Source organism: Parasteatoda tepidariorum, chromosome 8, assembly GCF_982258835.1.
Source record: "Parasteatoda tepidariorum strain Cologne lab strain chromosome 8, Ptep-v5.0, whole genome shotgun sequence".
In the NCBI taxonomy this organism is placed as follows: Eukaryota; Metazoa; Arthropoda; class Arachnida; order Araneae; family Theridiidae; genus Parasteatoda; species Parasteatoda tepidariorum.
Genome location: NC_141762.1, coordinates 26,702,473 through 26,715,336, shown reverse-complemented (window position 1 = coordinate 26,715,336; position 12,864 = coordinate 26,702,473). Strand labels below are relative to the sequence as shown.

Genomic DNA, 12,864 nt, shown 5'->3' with positions numbered 1-12,864 from the left:
CGACATCATTAATAAAAATAAATATTATTGCTGCAATTTTAATGTTTTCTTATTTTTAAGAAAAAGAAAGCTATTTTTATTACAACTGTAAAAGTGAAACAAAAGTTTCGCTCTTATTGTTGTTTGAACGATATTATTAATAATACAAACATTATTACTTATTTGCCGTCATTTTAACTTTTTTCAAAAGAAAATTATAAAGTTTAACAAAAGTTACATTTTATATTTGTTTGAATTAATATTTTTGAAAAAAAAAGCTACATTCCAAACGACATTAAAAGTGTAACAAAATGTCGTTTTATACTGTCTTAAAAGTTTAAAACTTGCCGCTCTGATACACCAAGCATTGATCACATTAAAGTAAAACAAAAAACGATTTTTTTCCAAGCACTTTATTTTTTTTCGTTCTGTTCTTGCTGAGCAATTTACAATTCGGAATTATCAAAAATAATAATTAGTTTGACGAACAATATTGTTCCCGATCCGCCAACTGGCCGCGAATCTAAAATGCTTTCACCTTCACCTGACGATACAACGAAACAGAAAACAGACAATGAACAACTGGCAGATGGGAGTAAAAGATAATAATCGTAATCCTCAACGAAACGAACGATTGCGGAGAAGGGGGGGATGGAAGAATCACGAATTTTGAACTTGCGGTGAGAGAAGGGAAGAGAGGGAGGTAGCATCAGCCGGCAAGAACGAAAAAACCGGAATCTCCCTTTGGTTTTTAGTCTGCACGTTTTCGTCCTCGGTGGTGGGTGACTGTGTAACGCCTGCGGATTCTGTATCGGCAAGAGTGCCGCAGAAGAAAAAATTCCTAACCGCAGTTCTCGTTTTAGAAAAGTTTTTATTATCGTCTGTTTTTTCAATATCGCTTGGATTATGACGAGTGCAAAACGGACCAATTCCTGGATTACAATGTTTAGGTGTTCATCTAGTACTCTGTGCGTGTGCCTTATGTTTATATTATTGTTCCTGTGTTTGTTGTCAACAGGGGGCGTAAAAGCTGCTCCTCAGTACTTCACCGATTTGGATGCAGAAGGTAAGATTTGTTTATAGTTTTTTAATCACGTGGTATTGCGATTTTATATAGGCGGAATGTTTCTGAACTAATTAAGTTATTTTCGATTCAACAAATAATTAAAGAATCAATTCGCAGAATCATTCTTAAGTATTATAATTGTAATTAATTAGTAGCTATCTAATTTGTATACATAATTAATTTATTAGTGCTTACGTAATTATATCGGCTATTTATTTTTAAATTTTTGTTTTTATGTAAAGTAGCGTTTCGGCAATTGTTGAAAGTTATCTTAAATTATGACTCATTTTCTTTCTGTTTATATGTAATTTCCTCTTTTTTTGCTGTCTTTTTTGACAAAATGATCGTCAGTATTCTACTGTCTTATTATTAAAAAATTACTTTAAAAATTAAATGTTTCAAACAATAAAAAATTTTTGGATTTTTTTTTCTAACTTTATTTATTTTTAAACGAAATAAGCTGAAATAAGTGAAGTGAAATATTTCATAAATCTGTTTTATTTAATACATTATATTTTATACATTATTAACATACATCTAAATGCATGTTTTTTTTCTTCTTAATTTAATAATATTTATAATACGTTTGGTGTAAATATACTAAGCTAATTGAAACACTAAGGAAATTGAAAACTGCAAAGTAATAATATTTCTTCAAATATTTTTGATATTTTAATTATTTTTTGATCTAATAATTATCGGATTTGACGTTGTCAGAAATAAAAAAACAACTATGTACTTCCTTTTTTTATGCATAAGTAAAAACAGAGTTATCATTTAAATTCATTCTTATTAACGTTAAAAGTTTTCTTTTGTAACTATTATATTTAGACTTACGAAAATAATCAGAAATGCGTATATTAATAATAATAGAACAAAGTTTTCGTTGCACTTCTGTTTGGACGAAATTTGATCCAACATTTTGTTGAAATTTCTTAATAAAAGTTTTAGTAAAATCAATAGTAACTAAGTAAGTTTTAAATATGCGTATTGTTTCCTTTTTTTTAAAATAGTATTTAAGATTTGCGAGCTCCAGAGAGTATTATTTTCTCATAAAATTTGTTCAATTCGTTTTGTTCTATTTTTCTATTCGTTTTATTTTCATTAAAATTATTCACTTTCTAAATCTAAGGAATATTTTAATTAATTTTGTATTGATTTGACTAAAGTTTTCTAACAGTCAGTATTCTATTCAGTTTAAAACGCTTTAAAAATCCCTATGTTCTGTAATGTTTTGATCGTAGTGCTGGTTTCATCCGGCAGATGGCGTTAGTAACAAAAGCCAAAACATCGTTAAAGAGGCAAAGGAGTACTGAAATACAATGAGAGGAAAATTGACGGGGGGCATAATAATTTCATTTTTCAGGAAACTAATTTTTTTTAGATATATTTTTTTTTAATCATTGATATTATTTCATTGCTTCCAAACTAAGAGAGTTCTTAAATTCTAGGTAAATTCCACAAGCAAGTTTTTAAATAAACCAGGTCCGTAGTTAAGTTAAAAATAACTAAAAATTTTTACTACTAAAATTTCTGATAGAATACGACCCGTTTCGTATTTTATTCAAAAATGATGGTTTAAAACTAAATGAGAAAACCATTCCGCAATTGTGGAGTTTTTAGTCAAAATTAAAAATTTTTTTTCCTGCTAACAACCCAAATTTGTATATTGCTGTTATTATCACTTTCTGCATTAGGCATTCTCATTAAAATTCTAAATTACGTAATTAGAAAAACCGAGTTCTGGCTGTTATCACTTTGGGAACAATTTAAATAGAAGACGGAATCTCGGCATCCAGTCCTTTTTTTAAGTTTTACCTAGATATTTGTTTTCGAATAAAGTAAAACTAATTATAATACTTTTTGAGTTACAAATTATTCTATATATATTAGAAGAAAACGGCTTACATTTGCTTTAGCAGTTAAAAGCGCTTTCACTTCCTAATTTTAACCTCTGATATTCTAAGTAAAGTTCTTCATTAAATTATCTTTTGGAAAAAGATGTATAAGTAAAAACGTAAGATGCGTTAAAAAAAAAGTTGTCGACACGCCAAAAATACATTTACCTCTTTTTCTTTTTTTTTTTTTATACTCTCCTAGAATTTTATTAGGAGTTTTTGATTGGACAAAAAAGAAAAACTTTTTTTTTTTCAAACCTCTTACAGAATTTGATATTCTTAAAGCCTAAACCGTGATTGATTAATAGCTATGGTTAAGATAGAAACGAAAAGAAAAAAAATATTATCTTCGAAGAAAAATGAAACATGACGCTGATATTTTTCCTATCTTGCTACTGTGAGCAGTTTTTGAAAATAAGAACAAAATACCTAACCAAGCAAATCTTGTAAGAGTTTCTCTTTTTTTTCCTACCCTCCCTACTTCCTCAAGCGGTTATTAATTTTCAATCGATAGAAATGTTCCATCTTAATCACAAAATCGAGGACTTGCTAGTAATTTAAATTGTGTAGATAATAGCTTTCTAGAGAAGTGACTTTAAATATATGTTCTAACTCCATTGTGATTTACGAATTTTTCATTAAAGTAATTAAAAACAATTGTTATAATTTTAACGTAATTAACACCATCAGAAAAAAAGTTATTCTGGTTGCTTGAAAAACAATGCCATATATTTTTCTCTAAATAAAAATTTATTTTATTGGTCTAAGCCAGTGGTTACCAATTGACGCCCACGCATTCGGCCCACGAAGCCTTTTTTTTTAGGCCCGCGAACTAAAATATATTAGTTGTCATTTTTTACGGACAATTTTTGTATGGGTTTAAATACTTTTCTTTCATTTAAAAAAAAAAACCCAATTTCTTTATTTCTGTGAAATTTAAGAAAATATTTATTATTATTGAAGAAAATATTTATTATTATTTGTAATTCAATACTTTTGTTTTGTACAACTTGTTAAAAATCTGACAGTAATATTTCATGTTCCTTCAAACAGTAAAGAGTCCTATATAAATTTTTGATAAAGTTGCGGCTCGCCATTTGACTGGTATTTTTAACTGCGGCCCCCTGCCTCATGTAAGTTGGATACCCCTGGTCTAATCAACCATTTAATTTGAAATTTATTTTTAAAAAAAATTACTTAATTTCATTTTATTGTAGTATAGGTACCATAAAAATTTAGAAAGAAATAATTGCACTATTTTTTTTCTCTACATTAGAAGTAATTAGGTCCTTATGTATTTATCCCATCGACCATCTGTGCTATATCTGAAAATAAATTTGGAAATGTTTCAAAATTAAATATTATCTTTCTTTTCTTTTCATGCTATGAGTTAGTTATATTTGTATTCTGACAATTTATAATCAATGATTTTATGAAAATAAATTAGAAAGAAATTAAAATGATTTTGACACGATGTTGGCGAAAATGCTTGACGGGAATATACGTAATACCAGTCCTATTTATTATTTATATGTTTCATTTATTTCAAAATCCTTGTTAAAAATCGACCTATTAATTAATGGTTGTGTGTCGCATTATGCCGGTTACTGAGTCATAGTGTTTTTTATGTTATAATCTTGTATGTGTCGTAAGTTAGTTGGAAAATATCTATCTAGCTTGTTGCATTGAGCTCAGATACTTTTAGGACAAAAGGAAACTACGTCATTCATTGTTTGACCATCCTGGTTTTTACAGACCTCTTCCAATGAACCCATACAAATACTTATAATCTAATCTATCATTATTTTATTTAATAACCGTCGTTGAACAGCCGACCCAACTTTTGAGTTTACGACTACCAATGTTCAAATCCGTATCCTTGTAATTTAGATCCCAATCCTGTGTGAAATTTGCCTTCGAAGAGGATTTTCGGATATAACTAACCCGCATTTGCGTTACATGGAGAGGAAAACCGCGAAAACCTCCCACTGTTAGCCTGACTTCAAGAGGACTTAACCATGATCCGTCTACCAATGCGGATATTTTTCGTCAGCACTGTGGTCGGTGCAAGCCAGGCGCGGAATTCGTATCGCCAAGCCATCGCTGAGATCGAACTTGCGTCACCTTGTTTGGAGGCTAGTGCTCTAGCCTCTGAGCCACCACGGCTAACTAACTGAGCTTATTGCTCAGTTACACTGGTTCACTATATTTCTCTATTCAAAGTGCTGGTGTAATTAAGCTTATGCTATAAGCCTAGGAAAATTTAGGCTGATTGAATAATTCTTTGTACATATTTCAATTAGCCAAAAGATATTTGAGCTATTTGTAATGAGCCTGAAATAATAATGTTGAATATTGGAATTGGACACTTACCGGGAGTCTGTCCAGACATTTTGTAAAAGGTCCGTTTTTCGTGAAATTGTGAAAAAATTACTCACATTCTTTCAACCAGGGTCCGCTTTTATGAATTTGTGCAAATAGGGTCCTTTATTGCAAAAAAACACTTTTTCAAGGAGTTTTTAAATTGTAAAGACATACAAGATTATGCTCAACACTGTAAAATTATAATTAAAAAAATTAAATTTTAAAAAATAAACATTAATTGCTGTTTCTAAATTAGAGATGCAACATACAAATATTTGGTATTTAGCCTATACTGCTGAACGTAGAATATTCATTTCGGACGAATAATGGAAGAATCGTCTGCCGAAGACAAAGCTTAATTCGTTTACATCCATCTTTCTTGCTTTCTGCCCTGGAAAGGGTTTATTCGATTAATAAAATAATAATGAAGATAAACAAATTTGTGAAGGGTCCGATTAAAAGAAAAATCATTTTGTGAAGGGTCCGATTAAAAGAAAAATCATTTTGTGAAGGGTCCGTTTTTAAGTTAAAGTATTTTGTGAAGGGTCCGTTAACGGACCCAAATTTCTTCTAAACAGACCCCTGCTTACAATTAGCCGACCAGAAATACATAAGAAAAGGATTTACTTTAATAGAGAATATATAGAAGAAGAATTAATACAATATTTCAAGTTTCAGCTTTAATTATAAATATGTAAGAATATTTACAGAGAATTGCTGTAATTATGTTTAGATACAATAATTTCATCAATTGTATATTTCATAATAGTTAAATGTAAATAATTTAATCCGTCATCTATGTACTCAGATTTTAAAAATCTTCTCTATGCGTCAGTCAGAACTTAGTCACTAGAACAAATTTCGTTTATTTTCTATCATGTTTCCGTTTATTTTAATAAGCTTATATAAACACTTTAACAGTACCGCATTCGTATATTTAATAATTCTATTTCATTTTATGAATATGAGTATTGCAGTTTCGTTGGAAAACTATAAAAATATCGGCTTCCGTTAATAAAGTAGGGTATGTCAGCTATCAAAGTTTCACCTGTCTTTTGTAAATAGAACACTAGAATGGTACTACTACATTCGCTGTTCCATGGTATTCTATTAAAGAATTCCGAAATAAAAATGGCTTTTCTAATAATGAATTGACTTATTCTTTTCCCAAATAATAGTGTCAAGACGAAAATGCAGCCTACCTACTTATTTAAATCTATATTTTGATGTATGTTATTATTTCCTGAAAGTGAAATAATGTTTTCGTTTATATATAATGTAATAATAATTATTTATATATTCGTGAAATAGTGCTTTAAATAATGCTTTCCCTCAAGGAAAACAAAAGAAAAGCTTCCTATTAATTTCTCCGAAATAAATTTAAGTCTTTTTTAAAAAACAATACTTTTTTTTATTTATTTTCTTAAAAATATTTTATATTATTAATGTTGGCAAAATTCTGTTTTCAGTTGTGTTCTTATTTTTTAATTATCTTTGTCAATTTATGGAATAGGATTATCTTAAAAAATTCATTTTCGTCTTGATTAGTATTTACTATTTGTTCGAAAATTTGTGCTATTTTATTTAACAATAGTGTAAAGACTTAAATGCATCTAAACTACTTATTTAAATCTATATTTTACTGTGTTATTATTTATTATTTTCTGAAAAGGAATTGTTATCGTTTGTTTCATTTTGAGATGTTTAAATATTGCTGAAACTTAAACAACTTCTATATATTACTCCAAAAATAAATTTAACTCTTACTAGAAAAAAAAAAATATTATTATTATTATTTTTTACTATATTCTTACAGAATTCTGTTTTCAGGTGTATTGTTAGAATTTAATTATCTTTTCCATTTATGCAACGGGATTATCGTCAGAAATTCATTAAATTCTAGTTTAATATTTACTATTTGTTCGAAAACTGCACTTATTGAGAACAGAATAAGTAGTTTGCGTTGCTAATGGTGATAATATTGATCTATAAGGTTAAATCGATTATCAGTGAAATCGATAACATAAAAATGGATGTTTGTCAAGGAGATTTTCTAATGCATGCAGTTGGTATTGTTCATGTCAGAACAGTTACTTTGCCCCATAAATATTGTTTGTCTCAATCATAAAATATTGTAAAATGGGACAAAATTGACGATAAATAAATGCATGTAAATGATTATTCTATGTCGAATTGTCAAACGATTTTATCATTTTTTTAAATTAAAATTATACGTAATTTAGAAATTCAAATGATGAATTTTGTTCTATTAATATTTTTTTTAAATTTATGCTGAGGATTTTTTTCTAAAGATAAATTCTGTTTTATTAATTGCAGCTTTTATTATTATTTATAAGCGCAAACGATTTTTTCCCTTGTAAATTTAAAAATTAAAGGAAATCAAAACGTATAAATGATAAGTATGACATTTATTGAATCTTTACTTCCCTTTAATTTTTGAACAAAAATAATTTTCACTTTTGAAGCTGACAAAATTAATGTGTGTGAATAAAATTTAACCCGCCTTTGATATGTATTTGCTTGCACTTATAATTTACATCAATTTTAATTATCGTGTTTCTGAACATAAGATAGTTTTATTACTTTCTTCTAAAGTAATTACTCTGTTAAAATTAAAACCATATAAAGTTATCATTCGTCTCCAGTTTTAAATGACTTTTAAAAAGCATTTCACTGTTTCCATGTGAAGGATCTTATTTTATCGCTTCTATCCAATCAAAATATTCTTTCTTTATTTTCAAGAATCATTCCCTTTTAGTCGTAATTTACTTTTCCTTATCAAAAACACTTCCGACTAAAAACTAATTTAAATACTCTCATCATTGAGATTAATTTAAATGTCATTCGAATTTTAAGCTAATGAAGTCAGTTGATTAAATTTTCCTTTAAGTAAATTTATCAGTTATTATTCTTTTTAATTTCAGTTTCTTAAACTTAAGTTTTAATGGTTTATCTTTTATCTTATTTAATAAAATTATTTTAGTTATTTTGGATAATGTTTAGTTACACGTAGCACATATTATTTTATTAGGATATTTGTAATAATTTTTAAGTTTATGAGGTTTATATTCATATGTTATGTTATTCTTTCTTATGTTTATGAAGTTTAAAAAAGAAGGTAGAAAACACTATTAGTTACATTCACAATGTATGTAACACTATTTTTCAACTTCAAAATGTATGTTACATATATTACTTTCACAATGTATGGCTGGCGTAAATTATATTATTAATTCTAAATATTAATTCAAATGTGTAATTACTAAAAAAAATAGAAACAAAATAGCTCTCTTTTAACTCTATTTTAACAAAATATTACGCTTTGTTATAAACAAAATATTGTGTGTAAACTTTGTATTTTATCTTGAATAATCTATTTCATTATTATTTTTAAATAAAAGCTTTATGAACTATGCTTAATATCTTTTAGACTTCTCGATTTAAGAAAGTAATTATTCTTTATTTAGTTAAAAATGAAAGTCAGTTTAAAAATTTGTTTTCTAATAAAACTATAATAGTCTGTTCAAATATGTGCAACCCAATTGATTCGAAGTTGAAGCAAAAATTCTTAAATTTCCTGGAAGAGTTTATTTTAAAAAATTCAGAATTTTATTAGGACATTTTTTTTTCTTCTTTCCTTTACAGTTTATGAGTACGTGTAATATTTTATTTTGCACCTCATTTAACTTGTAATTGTATTCGTCTGTCACACGAGAATTTTCTCCAAAATATTTTTCGGAATTAAGTTCCGAATGCCGTGGCTTGACATACCTCCTCTCGATCTTTTTGGGAATGGAACAATATCCTGTCGAAATATTCTCACTCCTCCCTTGTATCGTATTTTCCCCACTTCTAATATAAAGTTATGCGATTTCACGGTAAAGGGGAATAAAAAAAAACTCAGGTTATTGACTTGTTTCTCTTCCGATAAATCTGACACTTTTTTTTTTCTATTTCGAAGAAAGAAATAGGAGGGGGAAAAAATACAGCAATTTGTCGAATCCTTCAATCGAGAAATTAACTTCGAATCTTTTTATTTATTCGTTTTATTAAAAACTTTTTAAATGAGTAGAATTAATAATATTATTTCGATGCGTTTGTCTTTTGTAAATCGTTTTGTTTTTAGAAAATCGTTTTCATTTTTGTAGTTCGTTTTAGTCATTTGCTAAATTCTTTTTTATTAATTATTTGTCTTGCTTATTTTTTATTCATTCTTTTTTGAAGTTCAAACAAGCGTTGTTAATCTCTAACTGTGACTTATGAAGAGATAATAATTTATAGTTTGTTTAAATGAGAATTTATTTCTATTGTTTAGCCCTAATTAAATTTGTTTTCTGTTCTCTGAAATAAATTGAGTGTTGTTTTTCTTCAAACGATTTAATTTGCAACTTTTTTTTGTTGACATTTTCGAGATTTTGACATCTTTTGGTTAATAGTTGTTCTACCTTAGTTGTGGGATCGGGAGGTGAAAAATTTCGCTCAATTCCGGATACTATTAAAAGAAGAAAAAAATTTATACTCTACAAATAAAGTACAATTATTCAATTATATATATCTTTTGATTAATAATTTATTTAACCCGCTTTTTAAAAGATAATACAAATGAAGTTAATATATCTTTTGTTATAGTTTATTATTCATGAATTATCCCTAAAAAATCGTATAGCAATAAGATGATTGTGCCTTACGCTATTTGAAAAATTCGGTTATTTTCAAACAAGCGATGTCCCTTTGAAATGCTATATCTTATAGCAGATAATCTCCAGTATATTGTAATCAGCTTCGCAGTTTTTTGGGCTTATTGCAATGAGCTAACTCACCTTTAGGCTAACTAAAGGACAATCTTTGTTTCATTCTTTTTGAATAATTATTTTCGTATATTTTTTAATTAACATAAATTCATATGAGCTGATTGTAATGAATCGATAAAATACCAGGGTGAATATGGGAAATACTTTAGACTTTTCCAATTGGGCGATTTTTGCAAATAACAGCTACAAGCCGGATTTTCCAATCAGCCTACAGCATTTTCATGTATATCTGCGAGTGTTGATATATTTCTTTTCCTGTAGTGGTTTTACACCATTTTGTTACTTATTGTTAGTACAAATATATTTGTTAAAATTAATTCTTTGGGTGTTATAATATAAATTGCAATTTTAAGTAAAATACCTTTAATCGTTTTTAAAATATTGAACTATTCAGTTTAAAATTAGCATTTAGTGACAAACATTAGAAGCCGTTCAATATTACATAACCATTTGATAGGAGAAGGGGTTTGAGATTTGCTTATTTTTATTGACTAGAGGGCGTAAATTTAGAATCATAAATTCTGTTTTGTGCAAAGTTGTATATTTTGTTTGAATTTATCCTTAATAATAGTAATCAAATTTAAAACAAAAACGATGGGTGTTGCGAACTTTTCACGCAAACATAGGAGTATTTTGATATCTGTTTATTTTTGCTGACAAAGGGGGGGGGGGTCTAAATTTGAAAAACAAGAACTTGCTTATGTAATATTTGAAGAGCTGCGTAATATTTTCTTAAGATCCACGAGAAATTTTAAAAGAGAAAAGTCGTAGTTTTTCAAAAGTTTTATTTATTAAATGTGTACCCCAACCCCCTGAAGAAACATTTTTCCCTTGGTCATCTTTGCTCATCAAACTGGTCTGTTTTTTACTTTCTCACGCATCCACTTTAAATGTTATTCTTTTAGAGGTGTTGTTTATATTTGCGAGCAAATACTGTTCCGACCAGTGAAAGTAGGTTCTGGTCCACTGACCTCTGCGGCCACCTGTTGCTCATCTTCCCTTCCCATCATTCCCTGCGCCATCGTTACCTGACCAACAAAGATTGATGTATAGATAGATAGCTGTTGTGGGGGAGGGAATGAAACAGTTCATCATCTTCCAGAACAGCATCTTCTTTTTAGCTAGTTGCACTCTTCAACTTGTTCTAAGGAATAAAACCCTTTCACAATCACGTATCTTACAACTATGATGTATGACTGTTGTTTATTCATCGCAATTTTACAATCGGGGGTTGTATACTGTTAGTAGTTGCTTAAATGTAGGTTGTTTTTAAAAACCATAGTACTTTAAATGGGATGTTTATTAATCGTGCATTCTTCTAGCCGTTGGGGATCGTATAGTGTTTGTAGTTCCTTAAATGTAGGTTATTTTTTATATACAACATATTTTAAAGAGGATGCATATTAATCTGTACTAAAAATTCTTCCGGTCACTGGGGGCCGTATAGTGTTAACAGTTGCTTTATCTAGGTTATTTTACATGCAATATATTTTTAATATTAAGGATGCATAATATGTTTATAAATATAAGAATGTAAAGGTTAAAAACTTGAAAATGAATCTTCGTCGCTGATTTATGTGTTTGAAAATTTATTCGAATGTAAGCTGATTATAATGCCGAAATTTTTTTCAAACACAAGGAAATTTCTGAATTCGTTCTGAAAGAAATATGCAAAGGATATTATTTATGATTGTCTAAATAATTTCATAATTAGATGTGTTTTAGTACCGAAAATGAAGTGCTTGAAACAATATAATGGTAATCACTTATTCAAATTTTAATCTTTCGAAAAAGTGTGACGGATTATTTTATTGCTTTAAACCTAAACTTTTAATTTGAATATTAAATAAAATATATATATCACGTAGGCGCGCGTGTAGGTACGTATAATTTACGTGGGCCACATAAATAAAGAATCGTTATCTTTATGTTTCTAGTTTACTTCAAAAAAACTTCGTCTTATTTTATTTATTTATTTTTGTTTATTTATATTTTTTATTTATGTTTTTTTATTGCCAACCCTGCGTTAAAACTTTTTTTTTTTTCATTTTTACAAAAATTACAACGAATATTCCCAATTGTAGTTGTTAAGTTATTCATAAATCCCTAATTTTAAATTGCATCTGACAATGGTTTTATAACTTTTTTCGTCTTTATGTTTAGTCCAACATAATTAAAAAAAAAAGCGAGGAATTTTTGGTATATACTTAAACTATTCAGAAATCTGTCATGTTTATTCAATTGTATTTTTAAAAACTGTTTTAAGTGTTGAATTCCTTGAAGAATTGTCATTTTTATTACGTTTTCTTTCATTCCTACCTTTATTATTGCCATTTTCTTATTTGGAAAATTATTATTTTGATGTCATTTAAAAAATAAAGGGGGGGGGGATGAAAATAAATAGAAGAATTAAAATGAAAGTTAAAAGTTGACAATATCATTTTCGTGTAAATTGATTGTCATTTGAAATATGAAAACGTTCTTCTATTCGTTCACATATTCCATTATTCGATGCATAGTTTCTTATACATCGTTTGCTTTAAGTTAATATTCCAAAATCTATTCAAACAGTCTACAAATCATCGTTTGGGAAGTGATATTAAAAAGGTAAATAAAAATGCGCCATATTTATTTTTCAATTTGCTTTCATGCTCTTGAATAAGATCTTAGCATCGATTTCCGGATAAAAAGTAAAATGCATTCTAACTGTCATGTTATTCTAAGT

General features: G+C 28.0%; 1 protein-coding gene across 2 annotated transcripts in view; it reads left to right on the top strand.

The window, feature by feature from the left end:
• Positions 1 to 531: 531 nt before the first annotated feature.
• The window catches only part of LOC107451685 (neural cell adhesion molecule 1), a 130,252-nt gene continuing 117,919 nt past the window's right edge, over positions 532 to 12,864 (top strand). For both annotated transcript variants that reach the window (XM_087150048.1, XM_071180574.2), the window contains exon 1: positions 532 to 1,045. In XM_087150048.1, the coding sequence (XP_087006174.1) occupies positions 886 to 1,045 (160 nt within the window). In that variant the 5' untranslated portion in view covers positions 532 to 885. The remainder of the gene's footprint in view (positions 1,046 to 12,864) is intronic.